The 18,537-nt window shown below is 44.5% G+C and overlaps 1 protein-coding gene and 1 long non-coding RNA gene across 6 annotated transcripts in view; both read left to right on the forward strand.

The window, feature by feature from the left end:
• Positions 1-232: 232 nt before the first annotated feature.
• Positions 233-4,047, forward strand: LOC130601133 (uncharacterized). The gene is made up of 2 exons (XR_008972602.1): positions 233-300; positions 3,328-4,047. It is a non-coding gene; the product is annotated as an uncharacterized LOC130601133 (long non-coding RNA).
• A 7,156-nt stretch (positions 4,048-11,203) lies between these two features.
• NFKBIZ (NFKB inhibitor zeta) overlaps positions 11,204-18,537 on the forward strand; it is a 32,157-nt gene continuing 24,823 nt past the window's right edge. For 3 of the 5 annotated variants that reach the window (XR_008972601.1, XM_057412993.1, XM_057412997.1), the window contains exons 1-11: positions 11,204-11,518; positions 11,923-12,062; positions 12,941-12,977; positions 13,068-13,174; positions 13,270-14,033; positions 14,461-14,566; positions 14,891-15,037; positions 15,383-15,446; positions 15,832-16,001; positions 16,645-16,755; positions 16,873-17,040. Coding sequence is in view for 4 of the 5 variants with exons in the window: in XM_057412993.1 (XP_057268976.1) it covers positions 11,287-11,518; positions 11,923-12,062; positions 12,941-12,977; positions 13,068-13,174; positions 13,270-14,033; positions 14,461-14,566; positions 14,891-15,037; positions 15,383-15,446; positions 15,832-16,001; positions 16,645-16,755; positions 16,873-17,040 (2,046 nt within the window). In the remaining variant the exon portion in view is untranslated. Of the gene's footprint in view, positions 11,519-11,922; positions 12,063-12,940; positions 12,978-13,067; positions 13,175-13,269; positions 14,034-14,460; positions 14,567-14,890; positions 15,038-15,382; positions 15,447-15,831; positions 16,002-16,644; positions 16,756-16,872; positions 17,041-17,674; positions 17,897-18,537 lie in introns of those variants that run through there. The other 2 variants (XM_057412994.1, XM_057412996.1) reach the window with 2 other exon arrangements.

Consider the following 18,537-nt stretch of genomic DNA (forward strand, 5'->3'; position numbering starts at 1 on the left):
TACTCAGCTGGGACTTATGATAAACCTGTGTGTGTGTGTGTGTGTGTGTGTGTGTGTTTAGAGGGCCTCTTTTTTTATACGTTTTTTTCTCTGTGACCAGAAAGCCAGAGGAAGCAGGACACGTGTGTGTGCTGGGGGGAGTTTCCTTGCTGCTGCTTCTCTGTTTCATACCTTAAAACCTCAGAGGAACTTATCAATCATTCATACAGACGTGGCCATAAGAATCAGATGCCCCTAGGGTGCAAAGAACTGGCTCATTTGCCATAGAGCTAATTCTAACTTCACTCCTTCGACATGCAGGTACACTATTATAATTATATTTGATTCATTGCTTAAAACCTTAATTGATTGGAACAATATTGATTTCTCATCATTATTTTGGGGTTTTTTGCTTCTAATAGCCTTGCAAGTGGCTTGTGCTATAATTGCCTGTGTATAGGGTTGGGTGCAGAAGAAAGGCAGGATTTTGGGAAGCTAATGGAAGATAACCAAGTGTGAAGAAACCACAATGAATGGTGGGATTTTTGAAAGGCCACAGTGGATTCAGGGGCAAATACCCCTAAATAGCTTAGCTATTCTGGACAATTTCTCTGAAACAATTGTTTTTTTCAGGGGAGGATGTTAAGAAGGATGTATGCATGCATGGATGGATGGATGGGAAGCTAAGCTAAGCTCAGCTCTGGGAGGACTGAATGGAAGAAACATTTTTAGTGGAAGCAGGTGTTTTGTATAAACTTGATTACAGTTTCTTTTCTGGCAGCTCATCAGTAGTTCTGGAATAGCAGAATGTCATCCTCATATGAGCCTGCCAGTTTCATAGTGCAGTGTGAGACAACACAGGGAAACATGCATAAAAATAGAGATTTATGCCTACCTTCTTGTAATTTAGTAAAATATCTGTGGGAATTAAGAAAAGTAAGTTTAATTAACTTAAACTTGACTTTAAAATTTGTTATGCTAAGGGCTTTATTAACCCAAACCATAAACTTCTTTTCATTGCTTGGTGAGGGTTTCTTTGGTTTACCACATGAGGTCGATTATGCATGACCTCTGCCCATATCTGGCAGGCATGAAGGCAGCTCAGCACTAAGCTTCTTTCAGAGGATGCAATGTGGTCTGGGTTTTAGACCCCCCAAATTTGGGGGCATGTTTGTACAATGATGTCATCAAAGACTTGAGTGTGGCTGCGGACAAGTGGTTTGCAAGTACTTTAGATGGAAGCCAGGTATTTTCAGCTTGGACATTGTAGTTTGCCTGAAGGCACACAGGTACAGAGAAAGGGTGATACCCTGGGCTCTCCCTCAGCCTCACTGAGTGACCAAGGTCAGGGACAAATGTCACCTAGGGACATTGGGAAGAAGGCCATGTATCTGCTACAAATGAAACTCCAGTATCATCTTGGTTCCCAAGGCAAGTGATTTATTTTCGGCTAATTAGATGGTTTATCCACTTTCTTTACATCAAGCCACATGTTTCCCATTGTGCTTAATAGCAGTGGATAGGTGGAGTGTGTGTGTGTGTGGAGGCACTGCTATCTGCCTCTGGATTCTGGGCACTAGCTGAGCCCTGGGCTGCCTGGGGAAGATGAACAGCCTCAGCCCTGCAGCCTGCCCTGCCTACATCAGAGCCCTGCTGCTGCCTAAGAAGTAGTAGTTGGGATATTATCATCATCATCATCAACTAGCTGCTGGAAATGGGCTTCCAGCAGCTCTCCTGGGTGCTGGGAAGCCTCCTCACCCCTGGGCTGCCTGGAACAGCCAGGCGGCAAGCACAGCAGTATCTCTCCCATTGGCTCTGCCTTGTGCTGTACCCAGGATGGTATGTTCTGGCTTTGCTTCTAGTCCTGGGGCTTTCAGAGAACAGCAAAATTCAGTCCTGCTGGTGCTGCTGAGAAATCCCCGTGTGACTTTTCACGTTCCCAGTCACAAGCTCCTGAGAGGGAAGGTGCAAAACTGTCTTTACTCTTGCTTTCTTCTCAAGAAATTGGCAGGAAGTTAAAAGGAAACTTGAACATCCATGGGCTAGCTTCTGTGAAGAGCAGTGTCCTGTCAGACAGGATGTGTCTGGCTTCAGCTGGTGTCTTTTCCCACTAGGAACTGGAGGAAGGAGCCAATGCCTGGGAACAGAGCTCTGCACCATGCCCCACAAAATCAAAGAATTTATTTCTAACTTTCTTTATGTTTTATGCTAACTCATGCAGAGTTTACATATTACAGTAAATTTGTCATTTGTCATTTATTTCTTTCTAAATGTGTAGCAACTGGCTGTTAGAAGTTTAGTTTCTTGCTTAGAAGCAAGAAAGAACACAGTGCCCTTCTCATGATACTAATAATCTTGATGCAGACATAGGACTTACGTGACAGAAAATTCTGATCCATAGATAGAGCAATGTTGTCCCAGTTGTCCTGACACACTTTTAACTTAAGATAAATCCTGCCCCAGTATACGCAATTCATCCCAAGCACAGGAAAGGTTTTCTACTTCTGCTTGGAAGCAATCTAACCTTTTCCCTGCCATAACAAAATTTTGCTGCCTTGGTTTAGGTGCTTTTTTAAATGAGAAAATTTCCTGTTTATTGAATTTTTGTCTGACTAATGAAGGACTAAAGCTGACTTTCAGGACTTTCCCCAGGTCAGCCAGTTGTGTTTTGAAAGCTGGAATTTCTCTAGTGAATGGAAGGCATTTAAACTCCATAAACTGGAAAACAGTGAAATAAGACCAAGGTATAAGACAAGGGCATTCCCTTCAATGATCTTTGCAATGTTAACATGGTTCAAGTGTCTTTTTCTGTGGTTGTTTTGTTTCTGCCTGGGCTTTCCTGCCTGCTGATCTGCACCCTTGAGCTGGTGGTATGTTCACAGGCTGTGTAGGATTGTGCAAATCAGTGCTGGGGTTTCCTGCAGGTGTTGATCCTGCCAGGCAACCACAGCACAGGTGATCTGCATGTGTGCTGATACTGTGGCTTGGGATTTCTGTGGACAGATCAGCCCAGTTGGATTTGCTGTCCAGTATATGTGGCTGGTTTGACTTGTCGAAGAAGTGGGTAAATTTTCCAAGTCTGCCTGGATAACGTTTTTGAGTGGAAAAACACATGTTTGGGAAGCCTGGATGTAACCTTAGACAGGTTGCCTGTTACTACACATAAATTGAGAGACTAGGAGCGCAGGGTCCCAGGTAGATTGTAGTTGGAGAAATTGTATTTTTCTGGGTAAAAATCTCACTGAGATAAAGCAGTTTTTCCTCCTGTTCCTGTACTGAAGAGTTGAGTGGCAATGCTGCACTGGGACAGCTCTGCTGTCCCTGCTAGAAAGGGGTTTTGTTTTACAGGTGATCCTTGTCTGTGAAAGGTAGGAAGACTGAAATTGAAGTCCACCAGAGCCTAACTCATCCTCTGTGCTTATAGCACAGGCTCCTGCATCTGACAGCAGAAAACAGAATTAATGTGGATGCAGAATGACAGGTTTTGGCCCAGGTTGGTTGCCTGAGTTAAGAGGAAAAAGGTCTTCAGTGTGAGTCATGAGGAAAACTGATGCTTTCTTTCCCCTTCAGACCTGCACTGGGACTCCCTAACAGCACTGAGAAACTGCACTAACTCCCTTTCTGTATGGGAAGATTGGAACAAGCAAAACATTTTGAGTCAAGGATGCACACTATTTACCTCATCTATGTACATACAGTATCCTTTACAGGTGATACATGACGCTGCCCTTTGCTATGGGGAAACAGTCTTCTGCTCTCTATTTGCATGCTGTGACATCAGTGGTGCATGTATTTCTCAGCCATGAGTTCCTACTGCAAGGCACTAATGAACTAATGAGGTATATGAGCTTATGAGAAAACATGACTAACCAGAGCAGTGAGTACATTGAGAGGAATGACCACAAACACAAGGTGCAACTATGGGGAAACTCTTTACTTGCACAGAAATGAGATCCACTTAACCACCTTTGTAACCCTTACTGGGTTTGGGCTTTCTTTTCCTCTGTACTGATTTCAGCTGCTTTCTATATGCAGTGAGAAACGATCTACTTAGGAGCAGCCCAACTTTAGGAAAAAAAAAAAAAAATTCAAACAGCCTGAGAGAAAAAAAAAAGAGAAAAACTGAGGACATTCTCTGGATCAAAGGAGCAAGCCCCAGAAGAAAACATGTTAAATAAATAGTCTGAGTTTTCCTTTTATATGAAGAATTATATATGACCCTTTTGAAGTTCAGACTAATGCCAGAATGCCAATTTTGGAGACCAATGCCTAGGAAAATATGTAGCAATGCAAGTATAGCAAAGAGGGAAGAAATACTAAATCCTCTGTACTGGCTTTTAGAGTGAAACTGTGTCATGGCCTATTTCCAACCTGCTGACATGTGCTCTACTAAACTGTTAAAGCAAACACAGGTATTGATCCTGAACAGTTTCTAGGAGTGGAATAGTTACTAAGCTTTTATCTCTGTTTTTCTGGATGCTATTCTGAAAGCAAACCACATGTTATACTGCATGGCTTCGGTTTGTGTACTCTGTGGAAATGCTGCTAGGATACAGAGGTGTGGCGGTGGTTTGCACGCCTTGACTGACACTGCACCAGACCTTAATTACATCTATTGGAGAACAAGAACATTTGACATCCACACAGCAAATATTTACTTGTGTTAAGCAACTGGGTTGTAAGCTACCAGTTTTATTTCCAGTTTGAGAATACCACAAAGATTATACTTCTCCAGAAATGCATTGCAAAACTGAATTCGTGTAAATAGTAGTTTGTGCTCTGTCTCTTTACCTAGGGGCTGATCCTCATCCAATGATGCTGCTTAGGAGATAGACAAACAGAGAAGTTTATTCTATTCCCATGCTCACTGAACCATAGGCTGCTCCAAGAGCTGGCATGTTTCTCACTTGCAGTTAGGAAGGACTGTGTGTCTGGCAGAGTGATTACATGCTGGTATAGAGGGAAGGCAAAGCTCTACTTTCTTGGCTTGGTTTATTTATGTATTTACTTGAAGCCTACATCCCATATAACATTCACCCTAGTATGTGCCCTAGGAACTGAACAGTGCAGGCACACTGATGTTGTAAAGGCTAGCCCTTTCCTTACAGCTGACCAGCCACATTCGTACAGAGAATAACCCTTACTCAGCCTTGGTTTCTTCTGAACTCCATGTGGCCTCCCCAGGATGCATCTTCTGTTTGTTGGGGTTTGTGCTTGGTTTTTTGTTTTTTTTTTCAACTGTTGTATGTGTGAAGGAGCTTCAAGGGGATTTTCTGAGAAGAAAGAAGAGCTAGAATGCTTTTTGGAGAGTAAGCTAATACAGAGGGAGACAACTGGCAGACTCTTGCTCAGGCTTCACCCAAAAGAGCTAGTTTCTCTCAGAACTCAGAGCTCAGAATTGAGTTCATGTAAGAGCACTGTTACCAGTCCTGGGATCAGGATGTGAGGATGACCTATGGGGTCACATCATCTGACCATATACAGGTAGGGACATCTTCAGACTGTGTGCCTGGTCCTTGCCCTGCTCCCTTGTGTGGGCTTTGTGGGGCTGATTGGAGGCAGCTCTGCTGGAGGTTTCCTTTCAGCTGCCTTGCTGCCACTCCATGGAATGGCCCAGAAGTCTCCTGCCCTGCAGCATCGCTGCAAAGCTCATGTCAGAAAGAATAGACCAGAGATTCCTGAAAGCAGGCAGCAAAACTTCTCCCTCAGTTTTAATTTGTGCTATCATTATTGACATGTTGTTCTCAGTGTTGAGGGCCCAGGTATGAGAGAACATCTCATGGCTACAATTAAAAAGGGTGTTGACAAGATGGAATTCTGATGAGAAACCCCAAAACACTGAGCAGGCTTCTTGATTTTGCTTTGACTTGATGCTGTGGCTCAGCTGTTTCTGTGTAATGAGAGCACGGTTAGTGGAGATGAATGCAGAGGGGAAGCCCAGCCCAGCATGTACAGTGCAGCTTTCCTTTGTGTGGGTTCTGATTGCAAAGAGGAGACACATGACCTTGGTTAGCCTTGATGTTTAGTTGCTGGTTGAAGTTTACGGTTTGGGCTTTCAACCTCTCTGACTTTTGCAATGACTACCCAGCAAGTGCAAGCTTGGAGACAACAGGAATTTTTGTTGTTCTTAACTGGATTTTCAGATCCCTTCAAAGTAGCTCATGGGTGTTGTCGTGGTTTAAGCCCAGCCGCAAATCAGAACCATGCAGTCTCTGTCTCACTCCCCCCCTTCCCCCCCCCCAGCTCCCGGAGGGATGGGGAGGAGAATCGAAAGAATCTAACTCCCTCAGGTTGAGATAAGAACAGTCCAGTAACTAAGGTATAACACAAATCACTACTGCTGCCACCAATAATAATAATGATAATGGGAATAACAAGGGAAGAGAATATAATTGCTCACCACCCACTGACGGACACCCAGCCCAACCCCGCATTTTCAGTATACCATCACTTTTATATATATCCATATATATATGTCCACAGAGAGAGAGATTATTCCTTAGTGCATGGACCAATTCCTATAAAGCTGCTGAGTCCATTCAGTCCATGATGTCGGGCTCCATCTCTTGTAACAGTCTTTCAGAGCAGGAGAGGCTGTGTGCAGTGTTCACACTCATGAATAACCCGGGCAATATTGTCCATTCCTAAGTCCACCCCTCGATCATGAGTCCATCTCTATGTTGCATCCCTGCCATGATAGCCTGAGGAGTCATGGGCCCACCAGGCTCAAAATAATTCACCCTCCCCTTCAGCAGTTTCTGCAATTTGTTGCTGGGGACTCCATACAGCTGCCTTCCATCTCTGATGCTTCCAAAGCACTGGAGGGGCCCAGTGGACTAGGTACTTGCCCAGTACAGTCCCACACACCCTGCCACTCATAACTGTCCAGCCTCGGGGAAAATCTCTTGGTTCTCATATATTGTCATCTAACCCTAGACAAGACCCAAACATGACTCCGCTTAACTTTCAAGATCAGACAAAATGGTCATGGATAAAACACACTCTGTATGTGTGCCAACATGGTGATCCCCATCACAATCAGCAGGCAGGTCTCAAGGGTACCCAAAAGCCATTCAAAACCCTCAGAACTTTCAAACGATGCTGCTGTACTTGCCACTGGGGCTGGTGTAGCTGCACTGTCTGCTGTAGTTGGAGTTTGAGTAGCTGCTGTACTTGTCTCTGGGGTTGGCGTAGTTGCTGTGCTTGGAGTTAGAGTAGCTGCGTTATCTGTTGTAGTCAGAGTTTGAATAGCTGCTGTACTTGTTGCAGGGGTGTGTGGGAATGTCTCTCTCACAGGCTGACCACCCAAGGAGGGGAAAAAAGATGTGTAAATGCCATACGCTTCTATTATATACCTCCCAAAGTATAGGAGTGGTGACCACACTCGGAATGCAAGCCAGATCAGTTTCATGATCAATGAGTCTATTGAATTACAAGTCATTACCATAAAGTACAATGAAACAAGAACCTTAGCTCAAGACCCTCAGCTGATAAACACTAACACAGCAAATACTGACTGTAAGTAAGGTACAACATGCTGAAATTCTGAGATCAAGAGCAACAACTTTGAGAGCCAATAAATCAGCATTGTGATGAGTGACTGTTAATCTGAAATAATGAATGCTTATACGATTAGACACACACCAGTCAGATGTATTGTTACCTCAACCCTTCGTGCCCCACACTGGGCACCACAAAGAACTGTAGTGGTTTAAGCCCAGCCAGCAACCCAGAACCACGCAGCCACTCACTCACTCCCTCCCCTTCCTCCCCCTGCTCCCGGAGGGATGGGGAGAAGAATTGAAAGAATGTAATTCCCACGGGTTGAGATAAGAACAGTCTAGTAACTAAGGTATAATACAAACCACTACTGCTACCACCAATAATAATAATGATAATGGGAATAACAAGGGAAGAGAATATAACTGCTCACTGCCCGCTGACCGATACCCAGCCCAACCCCGGCAGTGATCTAGCCCTTCCGGGTAACTGCCCCCAGTTCTACATCCTGGCCATGACATACTGTGGTATGGAATACTTCTTTGGCTAGTTTGGGTCAGGTGTCCTGCCTCTGCTTCCTCATGGCTTCCCCTCCTCCCTGGCAGAGCATGAGACTCAGAAAGTCCTTGGTCAGACTAAACATTCTGACCAGTAACTAAAAACATCGGTGTTATCAGAACTGTTGCCAGGGTGAAAGTCAAAACCATAGTGCTGCACCAGCTACTAAGAATGAGAAAAATGACTGCTACTGCTGAACCCAGGACAGGTGTGCACAAGTCTCGCTCTCAAAAAGTGTTTTGATAATCAAGTATATTGGTATAACATAAGCCAAGACCGATTAGCTTTAATTCCACAATACCTGTCCAGGTTGTGTTCTGAAGTAAGGGAAGAAGCAAAGTTTTCAGAAACAAATGCATTTTGTGTCTGATTTTCGCAGCTGTGTGAGATACCAATACAAGCATATCTCACTGTTTGCGTGTGTACAGAGAAGAGGTTTCAGGACAAATGTTGCTAATACTGGCCGCTAGTTGGCATTATTGATATATCCCAGTAAAACGGAGCTGGTGCAATAGAAACCCGTGAGGGCAGCACTGGGTGAGCTGAAACTTTCACCAGCTCTGGAGGGTGATGGGTTGCACTGAATTTGGTCAGAGCAGGCAGAAACCACCTGGGCACCACAGCCTTGTAATGCCTTCCCAGCTGACCCCTGCTTTTCCACAGTTTATTGCTGTCCATAGGTGCTATGCTGGGTTTCCAGTCAGAAGAAGCTGTGACAAGCTTTTAGCCACCACCCTGCCCTGGAGGAGCTTTCTTAGGGTGAAGACATCCCACAGGGGTTTGGTCACCACAGATGTTACGTAGTGTTTGGGCCAAAACAACAAATACTCAAGGTCTGCAGCATTAATAACTACAATTTGTAGATGTAGCAATAATTTACCAGTAACTTGCATGGAAGCACTTTGAGAGCACAAAGCTGCTGGGAGCCAGCTCATCTTGTGTAACCGATGGGTGTGTGTATTTTTGAAAGAGCCTTTTGTTATGGAGCTCAGTGGAATTAGACTTGTCTTAATCTTCTTTGACTGGGAGTAGATTTATGCCAGAAGACCTGATAAATAAGATGTCACTGACGAAACAAGTATGAGATGAGGTATCAGAGTGTTGCCTGAAGCAGATTTTGCTTGGTAAGAGGAGAGCAAGTCACCAATTCACACTTCAGGAAAGTAGGAACTTTGGAATAGAAGAGAAAAAGCAATTCCACACTCTGATCCACTGGATCTGCTTTTGGAAAGCTGGGTTGTGGGTCCACCCCTCGGCCACTGAGCCTGCAAAGAGTGTTCAGGGGCTGAAGGATCTCTGAGCAGCAAGTGCTTTTTAATGAGGAAATGCTGAAAAGTGTGTACCTAAGGCTAAGGTATCATAACTGAGATCTCAGGCTTGAAGAATAGCAGTGACCCACCTCCTTGTGTGTTTAAAACATACAGCTTGCATAAAGAAGTTTGTGAAATGAGGGAGAAGGTGTGCTTAGGAGATAGCTGCTGATTAGGGAGCAAGTGAGTTTTCTCCTTTATTAGGTTGTGCTATTTCTGGCACTACTTGGCATCTGGTTTCATTTTATGGGTCACATTTGCAAATTGTACTGTGACTGCATGAGTCAGTTTTACACAATGGTGTAAAACAACAGCCTTTGGAGTAGAAAAATGCTGAGCTAATTCCCAGTGAAACCCTTCCTTCAACTGACAGCAGAGGAAACACTTGAATAATATAAAGTAATTCACTCCTGCCTCCTCATGGGCTGATTAATATAATTTCATGTTGCACCTGTCCCATGTTTTTTTAATACAACTAAAACATGTATAATAATCTAAATTATAGATCTCCAATTTGCATAATACACTTTAGAAATACCGTGTTCTTTCACTACGTATTTTTTTTGGCGGACACAGAGCTAAAAACATCTTGATCGCAGCCTCATGGACAAAAAAGCACACTCGTGTTTTAGAAGATTGTGACCTCAGTGGAAAAAAAGCAGAAATATTGGTTTGAGAAGTAGAAATCTGAGAAGTCTCCCCTGTGAATATGGGTAATAACTCAGCTGCGTTGTTAACAGTAATCACAGGCACATGGTTTTGCCCAGTTTTTGTTTAGGCATTGTATTGCTTACCCACTTCTTCCTGCTTCTTTTGACCACGAGGCTTTGCCATCACAGTATGGTGCAACCTGTAAACAAAAAGATTTCTGTGTCTGTCTCCTGCTTATCACAGCCTTTGATACCAAAGGGAAAGATGTGACTCATCTCTGCTGTGAGTAACTGCTCACACTCCCCTTCTCTCTGGATGCCGCACACGACCAAAAAAATCCCCATGCTCCCAAACTCGTGTCCCCAGAGCAGAGGCTTGGTAGGAGCGGCGTGGGTGATCCCATGCCATCTTTGTGCTTGGGCCAAGGGGTACATGCCAGAGGGGATACAAGCCTGCATCAGCAGTGGTGGGAGACTGAGGGTGGTGCTTGTGGTTTCCATCTCTGCAGCTGCACGAGAGGGTGGAAATTTGGGGTTGCATGCTTCACAAGTGAGGGCTAAAAGGCTGCAGGAGGCCTCCACAGGAGAGGTCAGGGTGCAAGGTGGCACCCAGCTCTATTCATCCCCGTCACAGAAACATAGGATGGACTGGGCTGGAAGGGACACAAAGATCATCTAGTTCCAATCCCCCTGCCATGGGCAGGGGCACCTTCCACTAGACCAGGCTGCTCAAAGCCCCATCCAACCCGGCCTTGAACACTGCCAGTGATGGGGCAGCCACAACTTCCCTGGGTAACCTGTTCCAGTGCCTTACCGCTCTCATAGTGAAGTATTTCTTCCTAGTATGTAATATAAATCTATCCCCTTATTAGCTTAAAGCTATCCCCCCTTGGTTCTGTCGCTACTGCTGCCCGTCTTCAGCTTTCCTTTAGGGTCCCTCCATGTCCGGGGAGACTGCTCTAAGGTCCCCATGAGCTCTCCCATTTCCAGGCTGAACAGAGACGATGATCCCCACCACGCCGCTGACGCCTGGTGCCCGAGCTGGGGAGCTGTGGAGCCCGGCCGGGGCGGGACGATCCTAGATCACGTCTCTTCATGTCGTGTCGCCCCGCCCCGGGCACGGCCACGTCCCACCGCCCCTGGGCGGGAGGGCGGAGCCACTATAAGTGCCCCCGCCAGTACAGCCTCACCTTAGTAGCTGGCGCGTCGACTGCCCAAACCTGGCTGCGCCTGTGGTCACTCCGCCGCCCGCCGCCCTCCTCCGCCGCCCGCCGCCCCGTGGCACCGCCATGATCGTGGAGAGCAGCCGGGACGCGGCGCCCGATGGCGGCGACGGCAGCGCCCTCAGTAGCCCCATCAATCTCACCTACTTCTACGGGGCGTCGCCCCACTCCAGCGAGGGCAGCTGCTCGCCGGCGCACTCCGGCCCTGGGTCGCCGGGCTCTGACTCGGACCTCTCGGTGAGCAGCCGCGGAGGCGGCCGGAGGGACCCCCGGGGCAGTGCCCGCCCCGCTCTGCAAGGTACTGCGTCCCCCCTCGGCGGTCCCGGCCCCAGCGGGGCGACGGAGGGAGCGAAGCCGCCGCTTCTGCCCCGTCCCGTTCACACCGGCAGCGAAGCCGGTCGCGGACCCCTCTTGCTTTAAAAGCCCCGGAAGCGGTGAATAAGAGGGAGCTTCGCTTCTGGCAGGACCGTTCAGCCGGCGCTGCGTGTGCAGCGCCCGGTTCTTGCGGCAGTGGGGTCCCTGCTTGACTCGATGGAGGGGGGAGCAGGAGCATCGCCCCGGCTTCTCTCTGTTGAAATAGGGAGTTCAGGGGGTTTTCCACGAGCGTTCCCGCTTTTCTTTGTTTGTTTTTTTTTTTAATTGTTAAAACGTGGAAACGGGATCGGTGTCTTGAACTCGGGGTTTGCATTCGTGTTCCAACAGCTGAACAGCACATGGGGGGCGGAAAGCAGCACAGGGGACCTTTCCAGGGGGTTCGTGTGAAGAACTCCGTGAAGGAGCTCCTGTTGCACTTCAGGAGCAGCAAACAGATGTCCTCGGGCTCCGCCACAGAGGAAGGCAAGGTAACCAGCATTTTTCAGCAATAACATAATTGCTTGAAATGCTTGATGAAGCTGGCAAACAAACAAACAAAAGAAATAAAAAAAAGGCATGCGATAATGCCAGAAAGGAGCTTGTTGGTTTATCTGGTGTGGATGGAGTCAGTATTTTTCCTTTTCAATACGTAATGGAAGAACACAGCTGGGAAGAAATTAGCAAGGGGGTTTATTGTGGGTGAAGGAGGCACTTGAAAATGTTTTTACTAAGCTTTATTTTCTGAAGGGAGTTTGGATAAAGATGTGTTTGTGTTACGAAACCACAGAAACTCCCTGCTAACTTGGATGAGCTCATTCATTGTACAAGTTGGGGAATCTTCTCAGAAGAAAATTGTTTGTCATGCTATTGTGCTCCTCTGTGAGAAACATGCAGTATAAAGGCAGACACCACCACCACCCCCCCCCCCCCCCCGAAAAGACGAAAAACAATAATACAGGAAATTCTGGGCAGATTAAAGGTTTTTTTTTCTGAGTGTATGTTTGCCACAGGAAAAGTTTTGCATGGAAAAGCTCATGGCACTGAAGAAGTGTAAAATAGGCTTACTTATTTTAAAAAAAAAATTCTCTGACCTCCGTAAGGAGTGCTTTTCTCTAAATTTTCTTGAGTTTGTGGTATTGTAATGGATAGCTCAAAATAAGAAAAATATTTTTTGTTTAAGTTCCATGTTTCAATTTTTTAACCTTAATTAAAAGCAATTAAATTAGGGTTAAGCAACCATGTACTAGAATTATTCTAAGGTATAATCTATGTTTATAAAAGCAAATTGTTGCTGATTTCTTCTTGGTTTTGTTTTCTTTTCTCTGAAATATCGTAATAATGGAATAATCTGGATTTCTCTCAAAAGGCACAAGGAGGATTGGTGAACTATGACCAATACACAGGTAAAAAAATACCCTTATACATTTATACCTTTTTAAAGTTTGATTGTGAGAGTAACCTCCAAATGGGTTCTAAATCTATTTTCTGCTCAGCAGAGCTGAAGAGCATACTAGGTCACAGTGGCAAAAGAAAGGCTCCAGAGCTGCTTTCTGATGGACTGTCTTTTAAGCGCCAAGCTAATGTTCACCCACACCTCCTGGTAAGCTTTGTGTGATTAGTGGCTTCTAGAGCCAACTTGCCTCCAACTTTTGTGGTCTTGTTTGGATTTTCCTTTTTCTTTTTTATTCTTGGCAGACGCCACCCCAGACACCAACTTCTATGGATAACATGGAGGAGACTCATAAAAACAACCCAAAGCATGACAGCAATTCCGATCTTCTTCAGAACATTATAAACATCAAGAACGAATCAAGCCCCATTTCTCTGAACACGGTGCAGGTCAGCTGGTTGCCCACTGTGTCTAGTCACAGCTCACCTGGTGAGCAGTACCAGGAGAGCCCAGGGACACAGGCTTTCTCCCCATCCCAGAAGTACCACACATTCCAAGATCACACCTCGCAGCATATGCTTGATCCGCCGCAGCATTACCAGTTTCCTCCATCCCAGAACCAAGATTTGTCACAGACCTATCCTTCAGATGCCTCCTTGGAGTACAGGCCCTTTGCTGCCAATGACCAGTCTCCTGGCTACCAGCAGAGTACCTTTGAGAGCCATGAACTGCAGTACTGCCCATCACAGAGCTTCTCCTCCCTCTTGAACGACTCTGAGGGTTCAGAGGGTATCTTTGCTCCCCTCCAGCCACTGAGCAGTGCCCACCTGCAGCCTGATGTCAGCCCCCACCCTCCAAACTTTAGCTTGCTTTCCAGTAACATCTGTGGTAGTCTGGAGCGCAGTGTCTCTTTGGCTACTCTGAATGTCTCTCTACCTGACCAAAGCATCACCAGAAGCACGACTCGGCTGGGAAAGTCATTTTTTCAGTGGCAGGTAGAGCAGGAGGAAAACAAACTGGCCAGCATCTCTCAAGAACAATTCCTTGCAAAAGACTCTGATGGAGACACGTGAGTGCTCTTTACCTCTGCATTTCTGGTGTGAAAGACTGGGGGATGTGTCTAGGGTTTGTTGGATCATGAGCTTGTAATGGAAGCAGTTCATTAGCAGTGTTTGTGTCATGAGTGCAGTAGTTTCACCAAGTGAAAAGTCTTGCTGGTGGGCTGCAATGCACAGAATTGCAGCACACTGACTGGATAAGGTGTTTGTACTGTATAAATTCAGGTTCTTATCATTAGACTTTAACGTAGTAAATGGGGAGGAAAAGATTCTAATTTAGATGCTTTAAATTGCCCTGGGAACAAGGTATCTGTGTTCCTGTCTTAGTGATGCAGAGAAAGGCTGCATAACACCCCTCCCATATGTTTGGATCTCTGTAATGTCTTGATCTGTAGTTTGTATGATGGTGTAACTTTGTGTTTCACCTCTTTCCCACAGCTTCCTTCACATTGCTGTTGCCCAGGGCCGACGAGCACTCTCCTATGTTCTTGCAAGGAAGATGGCTGCCCTGAACATGCTGGATATTAAGGAGCACAATGGCCAGGTAAGGTTCTCAGTCTGTGCACCTGCTTGGTGCACCTGAGTGCTTCTGCATGTCTGGACCTTGGGGAAGATGTGGTGAAATGTTTATTTAATATTAACCCTGAGATTTAGCCTGCATACTAACATTAACCTTGAGCTATTAATACTTCCTGGGATCACCTTGAGCTGGTAAAACACTGTGCTCTGCTTCATTTGTCCTGGCTTCCTGGTATTCATAATCACTGCTTAAATAAAACCAGGTAGCTAGGCTTTTTATTTGTTTTAGTTGCTCTTTCCTGTTAGAGATCAGATGACTAATAGTTTGAGTTTTCCTTTTGATTTGCAGAGTGCTTTCCAGGTTGCTGTGGCTGCCAATCAGCATCTCATTGTGCAGGACTTGGTTAGTTTGGGGGCTCAAGTCAACACCATGGACTGCTGGGGTAGAACACCATTGCATGTTTGTGCTGAGAAGGGGCATGCCCAGGTCCTTCAGGTAAGACCAAGCAGGCATAGTTCTGCCCTGATGGTTAATGCTTCTACATTGTATTAGTTGTCTTGGGAAACTCTGGAAATGCCACTCCTCCCTTTATATTTCTCTGTGTAGCCTTGTGAGTATGTCTCAGGGTTCTATGGTAATGGCTTGAAGTGAGACTGAATTTCACAATCAAGTTCTCACTAATGTTTTAGAGTAATTTGGTGGAATCTTCTAGTCTATGAAAAAAAAATCTCAGTGCCATTATTTATTGTAACTTTGTTGCAGTAAGGCTGTATACAAGCTTGAGGAAGGAATATGTGGTTTGGATAAGACCTAAATGCATACCTGTTCCCCCTTTTGTAGGCAATCCAAAAGGGAGCTATGGGAAGCAATCAGTATGTGGACCTTGAGACAACAAACTATGAAGGTAAGTAGTTAAGAGGTTATAATTTACAGAGTTATAGGATGCTATAATGTTTAATAGCTGCTGATGTGAATGTTATCATGGGTTGAGAATCAATAAAATTGAGCATATCTTTGCCAGGTTGAATTTCACAATTACAGTTGAAATTACATTAGAATTGGCATATCTGTCAGATAAAAAAGTGGTTAATCTGTGCCTGTCAGGACCTCTTTCCTCTTACATGCAATTGCTGTGTTTGGCATGGAGAGTGTAGGTAATAATTGGCTATTATTTAAAATATTTGAGTGCCAGCAATGTGTCAGTGGGTGCAGAACCCAGAATCTTCGGCAGCAGAGATTCCATTATAACAGCTCTTTCTAATGTGCATGTGATGTTTTTTAATGTTAAGGTTTGACAGCATTGCACTGTGCTGTTCTGGCCCATAATGCTGTGTTGCATGAGCTGCAGAACAGTCAGCCACCTCACTCCCCTGAGGTCCAGGAGCTTCTGTTGAGAAACAAGAGCCTGGTAGAAACCATCAAGACTCTGATACAAATGGGAGCCTCTGTTGAAGCTAAAGTAAGTAAAATGGCTTGTCTGAAGCATTAGATCCAGAGAGAATGTGGGGAAAAAAACATGTCCTTTTCTCCTATGCCACATTTCAGTGTTATTACAAACGAAGTAGACTAATTTGAAAGCTTCCCTACATCTTATTTACCTGAGTGGAATGAGAATGTTGCCTTTATTCAGAGCAAGGTATTATCGCTGTAGATGAACCCTGGAGAAAAAGGGAGGTGACAGTCTTAATTTCTGGATTAAGAATGATGCTATGCTGGCTGCAGTTGATTGTGTCTTAAAAGTAAGAGTAAGTTTGGAGCACTCTGAGGTGTATCCATAGTAATAGGGTGCTGGTGATTACTTTGTTCTTGAGCTGCAAATTTTAATTAAAAACTGCTGACCTGTCCAGTTTAGGTCTGTGCTGGGGCAGACATTACTTGATGTAACTTTTGATATTTTTGCTATGAAAACTCGCTGCCAAATAAGATCCCTCCATTGTTCATTATGTGTTCATATTAAAATACATATTCAAATTGACTTTCAGTGAATTATTAGTATCAATATGTTTGCTCAACACTGCAGTTACTCTTTCTGTTTTGTCTGCATGTTCACCCTGAATGGGTGAACCACCTACAGGGAAGACTAACAGTTTCTTTTTTGATAGGATCGCAAAAGTGGTCGTTCAGCTTTACATTTGGCAGCAGAAGAAGCAAACCTGGAGCTCATTCGTCTCTTTTTAGAGCTGCCCAACTGCCTGTCTTTTGTTAATGCAAAGGTACAGTGATTTTTCTGGAATGCAGATATAATCTGGGGTGTGCATGTGTGTGGCACTGTGAGTGTCCGGAGGCTAATGCCCTGCCTTTACTTCATGGACTTACTTTGTCTTCTTCAGGCTTATAATGGCAACACAGCACTCCATGTGGCTGCCAGCCTGCAGTATCGGGTGAGTCAGTTGGATGCTGTGCGTCTGCTCATGCGCAAGGGAGCTGATCCAAGTGCCAGGAACCTGGAGAATGAGCAGCCAGTTCATCTGGTTCCTGATGGCCTTGTAGGAGAACAGGTAATAAAAACATCAAACAGCCTTCTCCTTTGCTCCCATCTGTCCCCATCTACAGAAAAGCCATATTCCTCTCTGAATTTCGGTTTTTGAGTTACAGCTTTTGTGGAAAATGCATAGCAAACACAATTTTACTCGTGGATCTTTGCCTTAAAAAGTTAGGATCAGGGAAACTGTACAAAGACCTGGAATTACAAATTTCACTTTTTTTTTCCATCTCAAAAGCTTTTTCCTGTCAAGATAGGATTTTTCTTTGTAACCTTGCAACATATTGGAGTGTAATACACCTTCTCTTGTTCATTTCAGTATGGCCCAAGATTGTACTACTGTTGCTCGTCATAATTAGTAATGGCAGTTCTTAGGCCCGAGTAACAGGTGAAGAAAATCCCTCTTTCCTAGGAGCTACACAAATACATGATGAAAATGGTGACTCTTGACCTAAGTAGCTAATAACTTAAGCAACTGAGTAATTCTTTTGCTTTTCATTGATTCAAATGCTGTAAAATTGGATCAATTCTGGAGTAACTGGGCTCAGATAAATGAGGAATGCAGAACTTGGTCTAGGGTTGGGGTTGTTTTTCAGATTGACTCATGTTAGGATGATGAATGCTAATATATTTGTCTTTCTTGTCTCCAGATAAGACGTATCCTAAAAGGGAAGGCGATTCAGCAGAGGGCGTCCCCATTTTAAGCTCCATGTTCCTTGGAGTTCAGCAACTCACACTCACTGTCAGTCAGGCAGTCCTACTATATCTGTAAATAGACCATTTGCCTGGTGTGGGCAAATGTTAGTTGTTTCTATGAAACAAAATTTTTTTGTTCACTATCATATAGTGGGTTATATAAGAATTAAATAAAAAAAAACAACAAACTAAACCAAAACCTAACAATCAAATTCCTCTGAGTAAATGGGAATGTTTCATTCCCAGGTATGTGGAATATTTGCCTGGATACCTGGATTTCCTAGCTATGGCAAGTCTAATTTTACAGTCTGAGACATGTCAACGTTGCAGAGCTTTTTTTTTTTTCTCACTTAAAACATTAAGTGCAAAAGAAATTAAATATTTTTAATTTGAACATTTATTTATGTAACTTTGTAGCTTTCTTCCAATAGCTCATGCAGGATTGTACATGGTCACTGTCATTATTTGTACAGCTGTATATAGTTCTAAGAATCCACTGATCATTTGGGGAATGAACTGAAGAAACAAGTTCCTTTATCTTGAACTTGCCAATTGCATGTAGAGTTTTGATGCTACACTAGTGCAAACAGAATTCTGTTGTTTTGAAAGGCTGAAAATCAAAAGTACCGTTACAGTACATAGCATTGATTTGTGTGTGCCTTTGGAGTTCTTAATGAAACACAAAGTTCAGAGGACTGCATCAGTTTTTTGTGTACCCAGGAGGTTTTTCTTTTGATGGGACAATAGACTGAGGGAGAAAGATCATGACTTCAGTAGTCTGTGTATAACTTTATTGTACTTCAGAGAGTATGATCTT

Source organism: Pezoporus wallicus, unplaced genomic scaffold (assembly GCF_028554395.1).
Source record: "Pezoporus wallicus isolate ANWC-B61680 ecotype Strahan unplaced genomic scaffold, APGP_CSIRO_Pwel_v1 contig_6484, whole genome shotgun sequence".
Lineage (NCBI taxonomy): Eukaryota > Metazoa > Chordata > Aves > Psittaciformes > Psittacidae > Pezoporus > Pezoporus wallicus.